General features: G+C 38.5%; 1 protein-coding gene across 1 annotated transcript in view; it reads left to right on the plus strand.

The window, feature by feature from the left end:
- The window catches only part of LOC137819697 (ribonuclease II, chloroplastic/mitochondrial), a 36,949-nt gene that overhangs the window by 4,659 nt on the left and 9,671 nt on the right, over positions 1-22,619 (plus strand). Inside the window, exons 6-10 of the mRNA XM_068623615.1 lie at positions 1,377-1,598; positions 2,201-2,383; positions 13,586-13,648; positions 13,736-13,842; positions 13,930-14,079. Coding sequence (XP_068479716.1) covers positions 1,377-1,598; positions 2,201-2,383; positions 13,586-13,648; positions 13,736-13,842; positions 13,930-14,079 — 725 coding nt within the window. The remainder of the gene's footprint in view (positions 1-1,376; positions 1,599-2,200; positions 2,384-13,585; positions 13,649-13,735; positions 13,843-13,929; positions 14,080-22,619) is intronic.

Genomic DNA, 22,619 nt, shown 5'->3' on the forward strand with positions numbered 1-22,619 from the left:
TGTTCATTGCTCATAAGTTATGGACCTCCTTTTTGGAGTATTTTCCTAACGTTATACACATGTGCTCCAGGGAGAGTCTTGTGTTACTTTAGTTGTTTTATTTTTACTCGTTGTAAATTACTTGTGATCTAGGATCAGAGAGTAGTAGTATAAATCCAGTACTTACGAGCAGTAGGTAATTACTGTGATGAATCAACTATCTAATAAAACACCAGTTCATAAAATAATGAAATATAATATAGAACACTGTACTACATTGAGATATACTTTCTTCCCCCGGGGACATAAGTCTCCTTGTGAGGTACAATACAACAATCCACTTGTTGTCCCAAAGATGAAAGTATCTTACAGAGAGTATTCCTTGTTCTTAGACTTCAAATAACTTCACCCTCCCCAATTATAGATATGAATTTCTCAATTATGCTGAAGAACTAGTAGCATTGGATCTGATGCTGGACCTGAACCAAAGATGTGCATCATAGGGTATACTCGAGAAGGAAGAAAATGAGTCTAGGAGAAATAGAGAATTAATGTTGAGTTGGCTTTCAATTAATGCATATGTTGGGGTGGGGAGGGGGAATTCTGTTAGAGGAGACTCTGTTAGTATGATGTTGCTAATAGGTCAGTAGGGGAAGAGGAGGGGGTATTGATTTTGATTCTATTGAGTTAGTCAGGAGTGTCCCTCTTTGAATTGGACAATGGGCTCTGGTTGTCTTTTCGCTTTCTGTAAGAGTTTGTTAGCTCCTTTCTTTCATTGAATAATAGGATTATACCCAAATCTTTTCTGGGATTTCTATCAAATGTCTACTGTTACGCCCAAAAGAAATATTAATAGAGACTTGCAGAAATATAGATTATATTTTCCCGAATCATACTTGATACAATACAATAAGTGGTATAAATAAGAAAGAGGAAATAAATAAGTACACTAATGTAGCACTTAAAATTAGGAGAATATTTTCCTATAAATGCTATAGTTAAATAAAAATAAAACAAATTTTAATTAATAATTACAAATAATTCTGATATGACCTAGACTCAATCAGAATCTATGGTTCTAATTGATTTGGGCTGTGGTTATGATACATAACTGCAAAAGTTATTTTATATGCATAGATGTCATCATAGAGTTACTAAAATAGATTTGCCATTACAAAACAAGTTATTTTCTATCACCTCCTCTAAATAATTAACTACCTCCTAACTTGGATCTTAGTTCCTATTGCAGCCATAGAAGTGTGATGATAACTTCTTATTGTATGAACTGTTCTAAGAAAGTGGACTTTAAACCTAATTCAAACTCACAAAACTGGTTTGTTTTACTAGTTGTTTTGTGAAATGGAAAGAAAAGTCTAATATTTTTATTGGAATGACAGGTTGAGGAGCTAATTAAGAGGAAGCATGCAAAGGAGGCTGCTGAGAAAGAACTTCAAGAGTTTATTGAATTACTGGCCTCTGTGAAGTCCATGTCTTTGCAAGATAAACCTCCAAAATCTTCATGGACCAATGATGAGAAAATTTGGAAAAGAATTGAGTCACTTGTAGCATATGCTATTGATGCATGTAAAAGTGATGAACAAAGGAAAACAGCTGGGATGGTAACTTTTCCCTAAAAAATTGTTTTGATTTAATATATCATTGTAGAAATCAGGGTTTGTTTGGACAAGTTTCTCTACAAGCACTTCTAGAGAAAATAAGAAGAAAAAAATGAAATGAACTTTTGCATAAGCTAAAATTAGCTTAAGCACAAGTTAAAAAAAGAAAATTTAGAGATACTAGAAAACTTCTACATATTATAGCTTCTCTAAATTCCCTTCTATACTTTATGGAGAGTTTTATTTAAATTTTTCTTATTTTTCTTTCCTGTAAGTGTTTGTAAAGAAGTTCATCCAAACAGATGCTTAGTGTTTTTCTTATACGCAAACAATATGAAGAGATAAGAAAACAATGAAATGGAGAACTTTGCATGAGATTCTTGAACTTATTTTAATTAGACTCTATCGAAGAATTGGATCAAATAGAACTCTACGAAGCTATGCATATTCAAGTAGCAATTACTAGTCTTGGCATGAGAAAGGATGATCTTGGTGGATCCTTTCTTGGTAGTTTAGTATAATAACACTGAATAATAATGCATCTCTAGAATGTTGTTTATTGTTAATGATTAATTTAATAAATTCATCTTCTCTGTTACTAGCAGATACTAAAGGAATTGGGTCTGGCAAAAACAACTTCCTCAGCTGTTAAACTTCTGATAGATATTGGATATTTTCCTGTACATATCAATCTTGATCTGTTGAAGTCTGGTATTCCCACTGATCATTCAGAAGAAATCATATCTGCTGCTCAGACTCTTTTATTGGACACATTTGATCCAGACAAGGTGGGTTTCGTTTTCTTGACAACATTGCTAAAATATGAGATCAATCATATATGTTTTAATGGCAGCATTCTTTATAATGGTATTTTAAGTTGCATGGAATTAAGATGATGAAATTATTTAACGTTACTTGAATTTGGATATGATAAAAAAAATCAATGAGTGTCTTACACACTATACTAGACTTCCTTTGAGCAAAAAATCTAGGAGGTTGCTCTATGTAAATTTTTTCCTCAAGATCACCACAAGGAAAACATTTTTAATATCAAGTTGGTAAAGTGACCAATGACGAATAGTAGCTATTGCAAGGAAAAATATAATTGTGTTGATCTTGGCCATGGGAAAAATAGTGTCATAGTAGTCAAGTCCATAAATTTGTATATATCCTTTGGCTACGAACCGAGTTTTAAGGCCCAACTTCACCATTAGGCCCAACTTTAACGCATAGGCCCGTCTACATCCAATCGTTTTCTTTCTAGAGGGAAGAGGAATAAACTGCCACATGCCATTGCTTGTAAAAGCTTGCATTTTATCAATCATGGCTTGTTGCCATCTAGGATGATTAAGTGCCTCATGAATAGTTGTAGGAATAATGATGGTAGACAAAGAAAAAACAAAAGAATACGATGGAGATAGGTGATGATAACTCAATATTATTAATAAGATATGAATTACGCGAGTAGACCACATACCTTCTTAAGAGAAATTGGTTAATCTGAGGTGGGGTAATGTGAAAGAGTTGGTGGAGAAAGACACGTGGCATGGAAGCTATTGGAGAGGATCTGAATCTTGAGAAACTTTAGGAAGTGTAGGAGAAGCTTTTTGGGTCTTATATTGTGATATCATTCCAATAACATGATAGAGATATTATAAGGACATGTTATGGATTCAACATGAGTTGGAATATGATTAGGCACTTTTCTAGAATTGGATCAATGTTCTTAACATTCAAGAACTCACCAAATCACAAGCAACCAAGCCAAACTCATATAAAAACCCATTTTATGACAAAGGAACCGATTAAAACAAGTAAGAAAGCAAATGAACCGATTAAAACAACCTAGGAATCAAATGAACCGATTAAAACAAGATAGAAAGTAAATGAACCGATTAAAAGCAAACTAGAACACAAATGAACCGATTAAAATGACTAGAATTGACATGTTTTAGAGTTTGTTTGGGAATGGAAATGGATGAATAAGATGGAAGGAAGAAGGAAACTTATGTGGTTGGAGTCCTTGGAGAGGAGCATGCCTCTTGAAGGATGCAAAGCTTCAAGATGAGTGTAGATGCCGCCACTTGAGGTTCCAAGAGTGCACTCAAGATAAGACTAGAATAAGAGAAGACACAAGTCTCTCAATCACTCACCAATTTGGGAGAATTTCTGTACTCAAAATATCAAATCTGTATTAGAAAGACTCAAGCCCTCCTTTTATAGGAGAAGGACCGGTCATGAGTGTACAAGAAGCTTACAAAGGAAGCTATCCAAGGTTACCTTGCAACTCTTCCACTTCTAGCACCTAAAGTGGAGAAAGAAGGGATACCTTCTAGATTTTTCTAAAGCTAATATCTAAAGATGCTTTACACAAGAGGTATCTTTAGGTTTCCCTCTTAGCACCTACCTAAACACTATCTTAAGCATTTTTAAATTTTATACAAAAGAAACTACAAAAAGAGAAAACATTTGAACACTACTTCCTAATTCTTTAAATTTGCTCCTTGTAATCCTTCGAGGTAAAAAGGATGATGAGCTAATATTCCTCTGAGCATCTTCAACTTCGACCTCTTTCTCTTCTTCTTCTTGATCTCCATCATATTGGTACTAAGGAGAGGCGGTGGGGCAATGTCAGATTTGGGTTGGAGTCAGAAGAAGCCAAAATCACCAGAGGACCAAGGGTTGGAATAGATAAAACACGTTGAATGGAAACACGAGTTCCCATAGAGGATGGGGGAAAGGTGTATCCTAAAAAAAGTGACATCAATTGACATATTATATTTTTTGGTAGTTGGAGAATAGCGATTGTATCCTTTTTGAAGGCAGGAATATTCTAGAGAAGCACATTTAATAGCCTTTGCAGAGAGTTTATCTAAACCTAAACAAACATTATGAACCGAACAAATATAACTACACATTCTAGGAGTGATAGGAAATATCAGACCATTGCAAAATATAAAAAGGGATTTGATTTTCAAGAGAGGAAGAAGTCATTCTATATATTAAAAAAATAACAAGCAGTGAGGATTGCTTCTTCGCAATGATGTATAAGAACATTTGTATCAACATTAGAGACTATGCACTTTCAATGAGATGTCTATTCTTATTGTCTAGAATGCCATTTTGTTGTGATGTGGGGAGACAAGTGAACTGATGTAAAATACCATGAGTATAAAAAGAAAGCTCAACAAAAAAATATTCTTTAGCATTGTCACTTTGGAAGATTTTAATTAGTTTTTCAAATTGTGTTTTAATCTCATTAAAGAAGGGGATGGATATGGAAGAATTCATCAATGAAGGCTACATAATATCTGATAGTGCCTTCATCCACATGCTTGTTTTCTTGGAGTTTTTTGAGGAAGTTGACGGAAGCTTGGTGTAGGAATTGGAACAAGGATGACTCCAATGGAGATATGGATTCCTTGAAGGTGCATGAAGAGTAGGGAGAGTGATTGGTTGGGCCATTTCACTTGAAGAGATGAAGAAGAAGACCAAAGGTGTCTATCCTAGAGAGGCTTAGACAAGAGAATGTAAGAGCTAGCAACTTGGCAGCATAACACTCAAAATTGATCTTATTATTTCATGGGCCAAGCACCCCTTTAAATAGTGTAGAGGTCCAACCAAAGCTTACAAGAAAAAGAGGGAAAATTCAAATGCAATGGATTTGAAAATGGCGCCCAAATGAAGTCACATTGCAAGCATGACCTAGGTGTGCTTCATGGGACTAATTTAGGTCTAAACGATCAGCCTAGGTTAATTAGGAGTCTTAATGAAACCCTAATTTAACATAGGTTGGTTTTAGATGCCTAATTTCAACCCTAATTCAATTAAGAAAACTAAAATTAATTTTTCTTACACTTTTAGCAAGAAAATTAAATTCTAGTCTAGAGAAATTACACTAGGTTATGACATTTTTAAACATATACAGAAAGGGTGTCTTTGCCATAAGTAGCAAAGTCCCAATCTTCTTGAATCTTCCTTGCCATTGACCTAGTGGTTGGTCTTGAGCTGGGCCTTCTACCATCAATATCTAAAACCAAAAGATGTGACATAACTAGGTTTCAAAGTATTTGAATGAATGGTAGAGGAAACTAAGTTACATATTTTTTCAGTTTGTTTTTAAAAAGATGACCTAACATGTATTACTAGTTGACATGATTCACATTCTAACACTTGTAGTTTGCTTAAGGCTAGGAGCCATTGTTTTTTTTTTTGATCAGCAACGAATTAATATAATTTAAAAGAAACACTTTAGGGGTGTTCCAACCCTTATACATAAAACCTCCTAATTAAGCATTCAACATATTAGATCAAAGTTAAGCGGCACACCACTTAACTCAAAAACTTAAAACTAGTTAAAAAACTCAGTCCCAAAACCTGAGACTGCATAACACCAGCATAACACAAACCAGAATCCTGGTTATGAAGGAAACCTACTAGGGGAAACATGCTAACAGCTAGGTGTGACCAGCACATCATAACCAAGTAGGGCAAAAAACTAAAGGGTCTCCAGACCTTGCTGCATTTGCTTCCTGAACCACTACATACCACCATGCATCTTCCAAGCATATCAGTAGCTTGACCATAGAACGCAGCATATGTCTCAAACCAAAACATAACACCAAGTGCATTGTTTATATAGCATAACCAGCATATCAACAATGCCGATACCTCCAAAGTTCATACAAGAGCAATTGCGAAATCACAAGCCATGATGGCCTGGACCGGTATAATAACCACCAGCTCAGCCAAACTGAGGGGGACCTGCCTGACAACCTGTACCTTCACCCCTCCTTACAAAACCAGAACCGGGCTTTGATAACACAAACCTCAAACATCCTCAACAGCACCACCTTGACAACGAACAAACTCCATACTCCATGCCTGTAGTCGAGCAATCTACCACCGAACCAGGGATTGTCTCTTGACAGCAGAGTGATTCACCTATAACTCTTATCTATAACTCTTAACACATAGCTCAGGATTTAAGATCCAATCTGAGAAAGAGAAGTTAAAATTGTGTACTCTGTTTTTCAACCAAAGCCAAGAGTTGAGTTGTGCCTGGTGAAAGATCTCTTCCGCATCAGGCTTCCCCTGCTTGAAAATGACTAGGTTTCTTTGTTCCCATATTCCTCTCACAGCTGTCACCCACAACCCTTTCCACACAAGGTTTTGCTGTGTTCAGGTGTACCAGGTGGAAATTTTCAAAGTGGACCTTTAAGTCCTTATGTTGGACAAACAAAATCCCCATCCACCTTAGACACAAAGACCACACCTGTTGTGCTACTATGCATTCCAAGAAAAGGTGGTAAGAGGTTTCTACCGAGCCTTGGCATAACGCGCATCCCGTGGTCTCAACTAACACTCCTCTTCTACTCAAACTACTACGAGTTGGCATTTTGTCCAACAAGACCCTCCATGCAGTGGTCAGAGCATTGGGGAGTGCTTTGGCCTGCCACAATTGTTTGAAGAAGCCCTCCGGCCAAGTTGGCGCATGGTTTTCCAAGCACTTGTACGCAGACTTAACCGTAAACTCACCAGAAGGATCCCCACCCCATTCAAGGACATCTTGTTCCTCCCTATTAAGAGAACTCATGGATATACTCCTAAGAAGTTCAAGTTCTTGAGTAGTTTCCCATTCAAACCTTTCCCTCCTCCACCTTAATCTCCAGCACCACACTGATTCTTCCCAACTTCCTACCTCACCCACCGTCAAGCCCTGATCCAGGGATAGCGAGAATAGTCTAGGATACTGGGATAAGAGATTATTCCTTCCAACCCACGTGTCCTCCCAAAATCTTGCTTTATTTCCAGATCCAACCTTCCAACACATAGCTTTTTGGACCCACCCTGCTTCATCATCTTCCCCACTAACCTTTGACAGATCTCTCCACCACCAAGACTGGAATTTTTGGTGGATCTGCCTTTGCCCAGATCCCACGCCATATTTAGAAACTAGGATATCCTTCCATTTTCCTTCTTCATTACTTGCTAACCTCCATTTCCATTTTGCCAGCAGAGCGTAGTTAAATTTTCTTATGTCTTTGATCCCCAGACCACCTTCTTCCATTGGCTTACAAACATTTTCCCAACTAATCCAACAGATGGGTTTTTTATCTCTAGCCCACCCCCAAAGGAACCTCCTCTGGATACTAGCAATGCGATTGTACACTGAGACTGGGGCTTTGAAGAAAGATAAGTAAAAGAGAGGCACAACAGTTATGACCGACTTGATTAAACAAATTCTTCCTGCCATAGACAAGAACCTCCCTTTCCACGCACTCAATTTAGCATTAATCTTAGACACAATTGGTTCCCAGAACTGCTTCTTCCTTGGATTACCCCCCACCTCCAAACCCAAGTATTTGAAAGGTACCCTCATGAGTGTGCAATTCAAGGTTTTAGCATAAAGGGCGAGGGAATTATACTCAACATTTATGCCAGCTAGCTTTGATTTGTGGAAATTTACCTTCAGCCCAGAAGCAATCTCGAAGCCCCTTAAGATAGCTTTAATAGTGATAATGTTTCTATAAGAATCTTCGCACATAAAAAGTGTGTCATCAGCAAATTGTGAAACGCACACTTCAGCCTCGCATCTCCCCACCTTCACCCCATTGAGAGTCTTCAGTTTATTTGCTTGTCTAACAAGCCCAGATAACCCTTCAACCACTATAAGAAAGAGGAACGGTGCAAGGGGGTCACCTTGTCTCAACCCTCTAGAGGGTTTAAATTCCTCCGTGGGGCTTCCATTAACCAGAACCGATACAGATGAGGACTCCAGGCATCCTTTAATCCAACTTATCCATTTGCTGTGAAAACCCAACCTGTTAAGCATATCTAGTAGAAAAACCCACCTTACCGAGTCATATGCCTTCTCAAAGTCCACCTTCAAACAAACACCTCTCCTCCCATACCTCCTTAGGTCCTCAACAACCTCATTTGCCACCAACACAGTGTCCAACAAGCCTCTACCCTTCAGAAAAGCTGATTGGCTAACATCAATAATAGTAGGTAGAACACTCTTGATACGGCCTGCTAGAACCTTGGTTATAATCTTATAGATAGCACCCACCAAGGAGATAGGTCTATACCGATCTAGAGTTAAGGGCTCTCTTATTTTGGGAACAAGGGCAATGAAGGAGGCGTTACAACCCTTTGGAACACACCCTGTAGCTTCGAAATGATGAATTGCATCCATAATGTCATTTTTGATAAAATCCCAACAATTCTTTAAAAAATTGAAATTGAATCCATCCGGGCCAGGGCTTTTTGAACCTTCACACTCCCACACCGCAGCCTTGATTTCTTCCTCTGTGAAGCTTGCAATCAGCCTAATGCTATGTACCGGGGATAGAGTCTTAAAATCTACATTACCGAGTCTAACCCCAAAGTCAGTTGTAGCTTGAAATCTTTCTTCAAATAACTTTTTGGCTTCCTTTCTCACGACTTCTGGTTCCTCACACCATTGATTCCCAACCTCAACGCCTTTAACCTCGTTTCTAAGTCTTCTCCACCTTATTGCTGCATGGTAAAATTTTGAGTTTCTATCCCCGTGCTTCAGCCACTTTGTTCGAGCTTTTTGTCTGCTCAAAGACTCAATCTTGTGATCAAGTGCCCTTAACTGGCTTAAGAGCTCCCATCTTTTTTGCTTCTCGCAATCATCGAGATCAGCACAGTCATCTTGGGTATCAAGATCTTCAATCTCCTTCAAAATCTTTTTCTTATTTGTTTCCATGCATCCGAACACATCACGATTCCAAACCTTTAGGTCCGCCTTAAGGTTCTTCAGCTTGTCCTTTAACCTGGACAAGTAGTTACCCTGCACAGGATAAGAGTCCCATTTCTCCTTCACCATTGTTAAGAATCCGGGTTCTAAAAACCAGGCATCAATAGATCTGAAAGGTTTTGGTCCCCAATCTTTGACCACAGACTTAACAACAATCGCACAGTGATCTGATACCACTCTTGGCTGGACATATTGTTTACATGTAGGCCAATTAAGAAGCCATTCATCAGAGACGAGCACTCTATCCAGCCTACTCTTTGCTGATCCATTAGCTTTGAACCATGTGTATCTCTTGCCAACGATAGGTAGTTCCACCAAAAAATTTCTCTCAATGAAGTCGTTGAACCCAACAATTTCTTTCCTCTGGGTACTAGTAGCGCAAGCCCCTTTCCTCTCATCTCCACATCTAACCGCATTAAAATCCCCGCACAAGACCCAAGCAGTGTTCTGATAAGCGTTTTTGACGTTTGTCAGGTCGTCCCACAATGCTAGCTTATCTTTTACAGTGCATGCTGCATAAATATTAATAACCACACATTTCAGTTTTGACTGGATATGCTGCCCGAAGATAGCTATAAAACCTTTCCCCATGAGATGGCTGTCATAGCAAAAAGCATCTTTATGCCATAAGGATAGAGTACTACCCGCTCCATTTACTCCTTCATTGTGTATCCATCCGATATTACTATCTCCCCATAGAGAGAAGCACCTGGCATCAGATAATACAACAGCTTTGACCTCTTGCAGGCACACGAATTCCACTCCCTCCCTAGCAATAGAATGTCTGATGTAATTTGCTTTAGTGCCCCCCCCCTAAACCTCTAATGTTAAGGTTTAGGATAATCATATAGACCTGTTGTGGTTGCCCTCATCATTCTGCTGTGCTACTTCCTTATCCCTCTCTTCCATTCGGCCATATTCTTTAACAATGTCCTCCTCATCCCCACTATTAGACAATCCTAAAGATTTTCCCACCTCCCACAGGTTAACAGGCTCATCTAGGGTCACGTCGCATTGTGATCTATCTTTACGCTGAGCAAGGTCGCTGTCATAGGTAGCACCTGAACTCACACTTAACCTGGACGGTGAATAAAGAACAGACCCTACTCCCCCCTTAGATCGCCATCGCTTTTTGACGCTTGTTTCCCCCAACTCCCACATGGCGCGAAGTCGGCGAACCCGCAGAGGGGTGCCGTAATCATCCCCCACTGTTGCTTGTAATTCCTCAGTCGGTTCAGACGACAGGGGCCGACCATCATCGTCCCTAACCATAGCTTCATTGATTAACCCATGATCAAGGAGTCTAGTTTGGGGACCTTCTTCGGTCGTCAATTCTTGTGTATTAGCCTGCATACTGCCATTCGGGACCTTCAGCGTTTGATGTTCCCCCCTAGCCTCCGCCAACGGTGGTAATGAAATCAATCCCCCTTTTTTCCCCCGCCGGTGGTACACGAGGCCTGTTGCCGCATTCAGCGGTCTCTCCACCGGTTTTTCCATATCGCAGGCGTCAACTGGTTTGGGCCTTTCGATACTCCTTCTTTCTCCCAAAAAATGGGCCCCTTCACTTCCAACATGGGCCTCAAGCATAATGGGCTTGACTAGGGTGTCCCCACAGGACTCAACTAAATCCATTAAAGAATTTAGGGCAGACTGTACTGAAAGACAGACTGAGTTGACTTTTTGGATTACAGATATAGGTGCCTCCCCCTCCACATTCGTCTGCTTACGTCTTTCCTCATTCGTGTAAGATCTGTTTCCTACCTTCTGCGCCACCTTTTCTTTACCTGACCATTCCTCCATAGGCATTCTTTTTGTCGTACTCGGTTGATGTGTCTTGTCTGCTTCCTCGGGCCCCTCCCCCTGCCGGAGCTCCCTACCAGCGTCGTCATCTCCGTCTTTGCTACTGTTCAACGAGAAAATAGATTCTTCTACCACCGAGTCTGAAGATGAAATACTTTCCATATAATCATCGGAATAACACTTGCACCGACAACTACCCCCTCCCACGCACTCAGCTTCCTCCACGATGCAAACTGTATAGGGTTGGCCATTAATTCGCATGTTCTTCGACAGACTAAGAAAACCAGAGTTGAGCACTCGCAATTGTAGTCTAGCGAATTCAAGATTATCCCACGTCTCCGTAGCTTCATCGATAGAGACTAGGGTGGCCGCCTCACCGATCACTTTGGAGAAGCAGTCCTTAGTCCAAAGGGAGAGTGGTAACCCAAAACACCTAGCCCAAATAATTTTATGTTCGGCGGTAATGGACTCAGACCAGGGTGCAATGGTTTCAAAGAGCCTATCGAACCAAGCTTTGTTCTGATTAAGAATATCATGCATCCGTTCTCCACCCTTAGGTGTAAGTAGTGCCATACTATCACCCATAAACCTCACTGTAACCATATTCAGCCCCTCCTTAATAAACTCTTCACACAGTCGGGTGTGGTTATAATTCGGTTTCATATGGCCGATCATGCTAATGGCCATCCACGGTAAAACTTGGTGCTTGGTTTCAACATTCTTTCCTTTCCACTTCTCTTGAGAGTAACCACGCCCTGCATCCGCATAAGAATGCTTCTTTTCACTCGGCATCTCAACCGCCTTTCCTTTCTTTTCCTTCCACACTTCTTTCATCTTGTACTTTGTTGGTACATGTCTATGTGGTTTCCAAGCCTCTCTTGGTTGGCCTCTAAGATCAGCTCTTCTATACCTCGGAACATTAACATGAAGTTTTCTATGACCAATGTAGATATTGTCCAGCTCCTTTTCCAACCTTCCTGCATTTGATACTTCGAAGAAACGCACAAAACCGAACCTCCTTCCCCACCTGTTTAGCCGACGGGAAATGAAAACTTCCTTCACCCTTGCCCACCTCTGGAAGATCTTAAGCATATCGGATTCCCCATACCTGTCGGGAATGTTTGAGAAGAAAAAAGAAACAAAGTTGCTAGATGATTGTTTTCCCGCCCGTCCCTTGAGTCTCCTCCTACGTTCCTCCCTCATTACTATTGAATCTATTTAGTTTAGGGTTTAGGGTTTAGGGCTAGGAGCCATTGTTATCTTCAACTTGGCTAGACCTAGGTGACCTAGATGATCATGCTCAAGCTTTAGGTTGAGGTAGCAAAACAGGATACAAGTGGGCTCGGTTTTAGATAGTATAGTCCTCGCGATTCATGTCCTTTGCTAGTAAAAAAAACCATACCATGTTCCTATATCACAAAGTGTTGCATAATTAAGAGATAATTATTTGCGGATTCCATTTTCTATTTATTAGGACAGATTTGATATCTTTTGGTGATTTGATTTGATTTGATTTGTGTTGCATAATCAGGAGAATTATGTTATAATTAAGTGCAGATTCCATTTTATATTTATTAGGACAAATTTGTTAGTGATTTGATTTTATTTGATTTGTACAGCTTTAAACACTCATTATCTCTGGCTTTCATTGCCTATTATTTCTTTCTTTAATTAGGTTGTAAAACAGTCTATAAATAGAGACTGTAATCACATTTGTAAGAAATCTCAAAAATATATTTCATCTATTTCTTTCCACTATTTGTATAGCTTTAATTACCTATTATTTCTTGCTTTAATTACCTATTATGTCTTTCCTTAATTAGGTTGTAAATAGTCCATAAATTTAGACAGTAATCACAATTGTAAACACATTCAGAAATACATTCAATCTACTTTCAACTCAAAGGAATTAGCATCAAAGGTTACAAAACAATTGAGTTAATTAGTTTAGAGAGACTAAAGTATAAGGACAATATGAAATGTGCAAGATAAAATTAGGATTTAAAGGAGATAGAGTAACTCAACCAATTCCTTGAGATGTCACTTTGGATCCGATGTCTATAGTAACAAGGTGGGGATTTAAAACAAGGGCATCACCAATCATTCATATGATTTAGGAATTTGAATCAATTAACAATTGTCATAAAATCATGGTAATTCTAACTATCTAGATTTTTTATTCTCTTATGTTTTACTCCCTTTCATGATGTTTATGTACCTATGTAGAAGGATGGATTAACCAAATTCTTCTGCTAGATACTTGACCTGTACAACCACCTTAGTTGTTTTAAATTGCTATTGAGGCAGAACTCAACTTTTCTTACATCTTGTTGTTCTATTTTACCCTCGTAATTATTGTAATTGTTATTTATCACATCTTAATATCTTGTTTTATTTTGTTCAGACTGACAGGAAGAATCTTACTGATTTAAAGGTCTATGCCATTGATGTTGATGAGGCTGATGAGGTGACCTTTTTTTTATTGATTTGAAGTGTTACTCCATTTATCATTGGACGCTTGTTAGTTTATTAACTGACGATCCATAATATTTAGCTTGATGATGCTTTGAGTGCTACAAAGTTGCAAGATGGCCGGATTAAAGTTTGGATACATGTTGCAGACCCAACTAGATATGTTCAACCTGGAAGTATAGTGGATAGGTATCTGGTTGAGATTCAAAGAGATATTTAATTGTGTATTCAGTGTTGTGTGTTCCTCAATTTGTAAATCTACTTCATGGCTTGCAGAGAGGCTATGAGAAGAGGAACTTCTGTTTTCTTGCCCACTGCTACATATTCTATGTTTCCAGAAAATCTTGCCATGGGGGGCATGAGTTTGAGACAAGGAGAGCTTTGTAATGCAGTTACTGTATCAGTTGTGCTGCATAATGATGGCAGGTAAATTGAAATGTGTTGGTAGCATTGTGTGGTATAAATTCACCTGCTTTAATAGGAGTAGAACATTTCACTGTAGAAAGTGAGATAATCTGTTAGATAGAACCTGTCCTGAAGTGTGAAATATGGCTAGTTGTTCGAGGAATTAATAGAACTCCAAATATAATAGGTTAGAGGAACAAGGGTGTTGTTGAAGCATGTAATATGGAAGGGGAGGTTTCATCATGAATGACTTGCAAAACCTTTATTTTTTTTCCTTTTTGTTTATTTTATGTGAATGTGCTTGTGAAAAAAATGTGTAGGCAATAAGCAATAATAATGGAGTTACTTTTCTTGATATAAAAAAGAAACAATAAATTGGTATTTAAAGGAAAAACGAAATCCTAATAAAAGGAAATAAATCTCTAGACAAAGACTCTATATCTGGAGCAAATCTACCAAATAAACTTCTAATCCAATCCCTTAATTTTAGGGATTTCTTACAAATAAATTTATATTTATTTATTATCCAGTCAATCTATATTGACTGTACAGTAAATGTAAATATTTACACCCATATTTCAACACCCCCTCTCAAGTTGAGGAATAATGTCCTTCATTCCCAGCTTGGTTATGAGATTATGGAAGTCTGAGGTATTGAGTCCTTTTGTCAGCATATCAGCCACCTGTTGCTTGGATGGAATGTATGACATGCATACTAAACCTTCTAATTTTTCCTTAATGAAGTTTCTATCTATTTCTATATGTTTTGTTCTGTCATGCTGAATGGGATTATGTGCAATGCCTATTGTTGACTTATTATCATATTAGAGCTTCATGGGTCCTTCCAAATTAATATTCAAGTCATCTAGGATAATTTTTAGCCATAATAACTCACATAGCTCTTGTGCCATGGACTTGAATTTTTATTTAGCAGATGATCTTGCCACTACATAATGTTTTTTGCACATAGGAAAGTACAATCCAGTTCTTTATCTTCTATCAACAAGAAAACCTGCATAATCTGCATTCGTGTAGGCTGCAAGAGTTAGTCTTCCTTTTCTTTTGAATAGTATTCCCTTTCCACGTTGCCATTCAAGTAGTGTAGAATTCTATAAGTAGTTCAAGATGAGATTCCTTCGATTTGTGCATAAACTGACCGATGACACTCACTGAATGAGCAATGTCCGATCGTGTGTGGGCCAAACATATTAATCTTTCTACCTGTCTTTGACACATTTTTTTTGTCTACTGCTGATTCCTCTTCAGCCTTGCATAACTTGTGATTAGGATCCATTGGAGTTCACACTGGTCTGCACCTAATTTTCCATTGGAGTTTCTACTAGCAAATCAGTTATATATTTTTGCTACGATATGAAAATTCCCTGGTTAGAGTTAGAGTATGATACTTCAATCCCTAAAAGATACTTTAATCTTCCTAGCTCTTTTAGTTCAAATTCCTGGAACAGTCTCTGTTTCAATTCTTCCTTCCCTTTTTCATCATTTCCAGTCATTATAATACCATCAACATAAACTAGAAGTCTTGTTACCCCCTCTTTCCTTGAATGTTTAGTAAATATAAGTACTAACTCTTGGGGCTGAATCTCTAACTGTTCCGGTATTTTCCCATTGCAGTTCAATGATATTACGAGTTTCAGTTTGTAATTCTGCCCCAAAATTAATTTGCTTAGTTGTAGATTCATTTTTGGAGGCTTTAGTTAAAGCATATGACAGAACAAAGGGTTCAAGGTGATCATAACAATCTTTTGAAAGAACTTCTTGGGAGTTAGTATTGGAGAAAAAGTTTTGGTTTTCTCAAGTTTAGAAGGAATAATATTTTCTTCTATTTAAATTATGAGGTCATTAGACCTATATATACATGAGTTTGCTAGTTATTTTAGGAAATATGGACAACTAATTCTACAGAAACAAATCCCTATGATTGTGGGATTGTTTCTAAATACATAATCCTAATATTAATAGTAAGATACAGCTGTGATACAAAATAAAAATATAATAAGGATAAAATATAAAACTTCCTAAACAGTTTTGACACTCCCCCTCAAGCTGGTGAATAGATGTTCTCTATTCCCAGCTTGGATATAATTCTTTCAAAGTTACTGCAGTTCAGTCCTTTGGTGAGTATGTCTGCAAGTTGACTCTGAGTGGACACATATGGGGTGCAAATCAAGCCACTGTCTAACTTTTCCTTGATAAAATGTCTGTCCACCTCGATATGTTTAGTTCTATCATGCTGTACTGGGTTGTGGGCTATGCTAATTGCAGATTTATTGTCACAATATAACCTCATAGGTTCATCCCACCTTATCTTCAAGTCTTCCAATATAATCTTCAGCCATAGAAGTTCACATATTCCTTGGGCCATTGCTCGAAATTCTGCTTCAGCACTTGATCTAGCTACTACACTTTGTTTTTTACTCTTCCAAGTCACTAGATTTCCACCAAGGAAGGTGCAGTATCCAGTAGTTGATCTCCTATCCACAACTGACTCTGCATAATCTGCATCCGTGTATGCTTCAAGACGAACACTTTTGTTTCGTTTGAACAAAATCCCTCTTCCTAGAGTCCCTTTTAAATACTGCACAATTCTAAGGGCAGCTTGCAAATGTGCCTCCTTTGGTTGGTGCATAAATTGGCTGACTAGACTCACAGCAAAAGCAATGTCTGGCCTAGTGTGAGATAAGTAAATAAGCCTGCCCACGAGTCTTTGGTACATTTCCTTGTCCATGGCATTATCCTCCTCCGCACTTCCCAACTTTATATTTGGATCAACTGGAGTACTTGCTGGTTTGCAGGCTGTCTTTTCTGTTTCTCTAAGCAAGTCAGTAATATATTTTTGTTGAGATATGAAGATTCCTTTCTTGGAATGGGCCACTTCAATTCCCAAAAAATATTTAAGTCTCCCTAATGTCTTAATTTCAAATTCCGTGGCAAGACGTTGACTTAACGTTTGCTGCTCCTCTTTGTCATCTCCAGTTATTATAATATCATCTACATACACCAATAATATTGTTACTCCTCCTGAAACTGAATGTTTGATAAATAAAGTGTGATCTTCTTGGCTCTGTTTGTAGCCCAAACTTGTCAAAACTTTGGTGAATCTTCCAAACCATGCTCTTGGGGATTGTTTCAGCCCATATAGAGCCTTTTTTAGCTTACAAACGGTTCCAGCAGCAACCTGTCCATCATAGCCAGGGAGCAACTCCATGTATATTTCTTCTTCAAGGTCTCCATGTAGGAATGCATTCTTCACATCGAACTGCTGCATATCCCAATCATGATTTGCTGCTAATCACAATATTACTCTGACCGTGTTCATCTTAGCAACCGGAGCAAATGTCTCCAAGTAATCCACTCCATAGGTTTGAGTGAATCCTTTGGCTACTAACCTTGCCTTGTAACGCTCAATAGTCCCATCAGCCCGATACTTTACAGCGTATACCCACTTACACCCTACTGGTTTTTTTCCAGTTGGTAAGGTGACAAGCTCCCAGGTTCTGTTCTTGTTTAGTGCCTCCATTTCCACATCCAGGGCTTGTTTCCATTTCCTGTCAGATAATGCTTCAGATACAGAGGAAGGTGTGGGTGTAGAGTTTAAGTTTGTGAGAAAGGTTTTATGGGTAGGAGAGAATTTTTCAAAGGATAGGAAATTTGATAGAGGGTAAAGTGGCTGTTGGGTGCAGGTTCTGGTTCCCTTTCTAAGGGCAATAGGAAGATCCAGGTTTTGATCCTCCTGTGCTTCTGAATTTTCCAAAATAAACTCATTAGAATTATTGGAATTTCTAGGATTAGAAACTGTTACCTCATGTAAAGATGGTAGGTTGGATTCTTGGACATGGATAGATTCTGGAATGACCTTTCCTCTTCTTGAATATACCAGATTTTTTCCGAATTTCCCACCACCATTAGGTGCAGATTCAACTGCTGATTCAGGTGCTTGTTCAGGAGCTGATTCAGGTCTTGCTGTTGGTTCAGGTGCTTGTTTTGTTCTTGTCTCAGTTTCGGGGACAGCAATGCTATTTGTCCCAATTTCAGGTCCAAATGCCATATTTGGAAGCATGAGAGGCTCATCTTCCTCTCTTACATTCTCCCCCTGAAGATGAGGCTGGAAGTAGCTCTCTTGTTCGTTGAATGTGACATCCCTTGACACAAAGAATCTCTTTGACGGGGGGTGAAAACACTTGTATCCTTTTTGTGTGGTTGAGTACCCTAAAAATACACATTTGACAGCCCTAGGGTCCAACTTTCCCCTTTCATTACTATGAACATGCGCAAAGGATACACACCCAAATATTCTAGGTTGGAGTTTATTTGTAGGGTTTAGGTGTGGGTAGAAGGAGGATAGGACTTCCATGGGGCTTTTTGATGCTAAGATTTTAGAGGGTAAACTATTGATTAGGTAGGTGGCAGTAAGAAGGGCTTCCCCCCAAAATTTCTTAGGGACATGATTTTGAAAAAGTAGAGCTCTAGTTTGGTCTAATAAGTGCCCATTTTTTCTTTCTGCAGTCCCATTCTGTTGGGGTGTGTTAACACATGAAGACTCATGAATTATCCCTTCCTTTTGGCAAAAAGAGTTTAGCACTAGGTTAAAGTAGTCCTTGGCATTATCAGACCTAATTCTCTTGATATTAACTCCAAATTGATTTTTAATCATAGACACAAACTGAACAAAAATGGAGCTAACCTCAGATTTATGTTTCAATAGGAAAACCCAAGTCACCCGTGTACAATCATCTATGAAGGTTAAAAACCACTTAGCACTTGAGATATTAGGAATATTAGCAGGACCCCAGACATCAGTATGGATAAGGAAAAAAGGGAAATGACTCATTTTATTACTAATGGGAAAAGGTACACGCTTGTGTTTCGCAAGCTCACACACCTCACAATGGAGACTCTCCACATTTAAATTCTGAAACAAGGAAGGGAAGAGTACTTTTACAACTTGAAATGAAGGGTGTCCTAGCCGACAATGATATAGTTGAGCTTTCTCTTTACTGGTCATGGTGGATTCAGATATGAGAGAATGACTATTGATACCGAGATTAGGATCCTCCATGTAGTATAGGCCATTCCATTCTCTAGCATGTCCAATCGTCCTCCCTGAGTTCTTGTCCTGAAATACACAATAGTTGTTATGAAAAACAACGTTACAAGAGAGATCTTTTGTGAGTTTCTGTACAGAAATCAGATTGGTGGACAATTTAGGGACATGAAGGACATGTTTTAATGTTATAGATGGGCTTATTTGGACTTCTCCTTGACCTGCGGCAGTTATACATGTTCCATCTGCTGTGGAAATTTTCTTGTTGCTAGGACATGGGATATATGTGGAGAAGTATTTAGGTAGAGGGGTCATATGGTCAGTAGCACCTAAATCTAGTATCCAGAAATGGGTAAAGGGTGTATCTGAAGCAGTAAGTCCAAAAGAAAATGGAAACTTACCAGAATATGTTAAGGAGCACATACCTGAGGGCTTCTCCAATTTACTAAGGAAGGACCTTACCCTTTCTATCTCTTCATGATTCAGCTGGACAGATTCTTCTCCTTGTCCATTAAGGATGTGTGCTTGTCTTTGTCCTTCCCTTTTTGGAGGGCCTCCTTTTTGGCCCCATTCTCTGCTTGGGGGTTTTCCATGTAATTTCCAGCACTTTTCCCTTGTGTGGCGCGGCTTGTTGCAGTAGGTACACCAGACTTCCTCCTTTTTCTCTATATTGGAAAACCCGCTTTTCTTCTGGTTAGTTATCATGGCTGTTCCTCCTTCAGCTTTCATTGCTGAGCTTTCAGTAGTTGGGGTCTCCAACATCAGTCCTCTCCTGCTTTCTTCACTTCGAATAATGGCTACCACTTCATTAAGCCCTGAGACTTTCTCTTTTCCCAAGATTTGGATTCGAACCTGATCATATTCAGGATTCAGGCCTACCAAGAAATCATAGACTCTATCTTGTTCAATATACTCCTTAAGGATTGCTGAGTCTTCTGAACATTTTGCTTTTATAACTCGATAGTGATCCAATTCCATCCATAGGGACTTGAGTTGATTGGCATATTCTGTAACAGATTTGTTTCCCTGCTTGGCAGCCACAGTTTTCACTTTTACATCATATATTTGAGCAGCATCCTTGGCCTTAGAATAGGTTTGTTCTACTGCCTCCCAAATTTCCTTTGCTGATTTAAGGAACATGCAGGTATCACTGATTTCTGGGACCATTGAATTCCACAGCCATGCCATGATCATGGAGTCTTCTTCATCCCATGATTTGAACTTGGCATCCTGTTCATCAGGGGCAATATCAGTCAGGTGACTGACCTTTCCTTTTCCTTTCAAGATGGTTCTAATGAGTTGAGACCATTTGAGATAATTTTTTTCATTTAATCTATAAGCAGAATGAACATTCTGCAATTCTCCAGCAGTTTGGGATCTGTCCCCAATAGGATTCACGATCTTAGTGATCTCAGCCATCACAGTGATGAACAGTAGCGGCGGTGAACAGTAACCGTGATGAACAGTGGCGTGGTGAACAGTAACCGCGGTGAACAGTAGCCGCGGTGAAGGCTACACAGCAATGAAGGCTGCGATTAGGCCAAGGTTGTGCAGCAATGAAGGCTGCAGCAAGGCTCAATGTTGTGCAGCAATGATGGCTGCAACTTAGGGTTTTCAGGCACGGTTAGAGACTCCTAAAGATCAGGAGCTCTGATACCATCTCAAGTTTAGAAGGAATAATATTTTCTTCTATTTAAATTATGAGGTCATTAGACCTATATATACATGAGTTTGCTAGTTATTTTAGGAAATATGGACAACTAATTCTAGAGAAACAAATCCCTATGATTGTGGGATTGTTTCTAAATACATAATCCTAATATTAATAGTAAGATACAACTGTGATACAAAATAAAAATATAATAAGGATAAAATATAAAACTTCCTAAACAGTTTTGACAGGTTTCAATGAAGATGACATCAATGGAGATATACAATTTTTTAGATGAAGGGATATAACACTTGTAACCTTTTTGAGTTGCTGAATAACCAAGAAAGACACATCTACCAGCATGGGGATCAAGTATGTCTCTATTTTGGTTGTGTATATGTACAAAAGTTATGCACCCAAATATTCTAGGAATGAAGCCATTTGAGATCTTAAAGTGGGGGAAAAAGGTTTTTAGGGTTTCAAGAGTACTTTTGTTCTCTAGTATATCTGTGGGAAGTCTATTTATTATAATATGCAGCAGTGAGGACAACTTCTCCCTAATAATTTTTTGTAACTTTTCCTTCAAAGAGAAGTGCTCGGGTGGTGTTAAGCAAGTTGAAATTTGAAATACAAAAGCAACTACAACAAATATCCTGTATCATTGTGTTTTTTTGCGAAACCTCAGGGTATGCCACCAAGTAGAAAAATTGACCATAAAATTCCATAATGGCATGGGTAGATCTAATAAATGTTCAACTCTGCATTTCTCCTTACACTAAGAAGAATGAGACTGAAAAACAAGTTAAAAATATGCTGGTCTTAGGAATTATTCAGCCTAGCAGTAGTTCCTATTCAAGCAAAGTAATTCTAATTAAAAAGAAAGATGGCAACTGGAATTTCTGCATTGATTATAGAGCTCTCAACAAAGTGATTGTACCAAACAAGTTTTCTATTCCTATTTGTTGGAGATCCCACATCGACTAGAGATTAAGACATTTCATAGTATATAAGTGGGTGCAAACTTCACCTTATAAGCCGGTTTTATAAGGTTGAGTTAGACTTAAAGTTCATTTCTTAATATTATTATTGAGGAGTTATTAGACAAGTTAAATTATTGCTAGCCTCTTTTGTTTGGATTCGAAGGTTAATACAAGAATATCACTTGACCGTTTCAGGGGGACATTGGTGGTTTGTCGCATGTATGCATGCTTGGCTCAATCTATGTACTTGAGAGGATGGAAGAGATGATAACTAAGTTGGTAGTAGCTCTCATGCATGTCACCATTGTAAACATTAGGTTGTTACCTGTAGGACTACTACATTCACTTCCTATTCCATATGCCACATGGGAGGATACCAGTATGGATTTTGTGATGGGATTACCTAAATATAAGGGGTATGATGTAATTTGGGTAGTGGTGGACAAATGAATACAATCAAAATTCCCGACCAATAAAACTAGCCACACATGATTCCAATACCCAAAAATATGCAAAACTTAAGACCTGAAGGATGAACAAACAAATTTTCTCTTCAACTTCCTTCCATAGAGTTTGTATACTCTTTTTTGTCAATGATGGGATACCTTTTAGAAAGTGAATTTTAAACTTAACTCAACCTCACAAGATCTGTTTGTAAAGTGAGGATTTTGCACCCACTTGTACTATAAGTTAGTTATATCTCCAGTTGATGTAGGATCTTCGACACCTTCTCATGCTGAGGACTAGACATCTCAAGCATGGGAATAAAAGGAGGTCCGATAGCAAGTGACACGAAAGGCCCACAAAACCTCACTAGGATAAACTCTTATAAGCTTTGATACCGTCCTAAAAAGTGTATTTCTAACTC

Source organism: Phaseolus vulgaris, chromosome 10 (genome assembly GCF_000499845.2).
Source record: "Phaseolus vulgaris cultivar G19833 chromosome 10, P. vulgaris v2.0, whole genome shotgun sequence".
Taxonomy (NCBI): domain Eukaryota; kingdom Viridiplantae; phylum Streptophyta; class Magnoliopsida; order Fabales; family Fabaceae; genus Phaseolus; species Phaseolus vulgaris.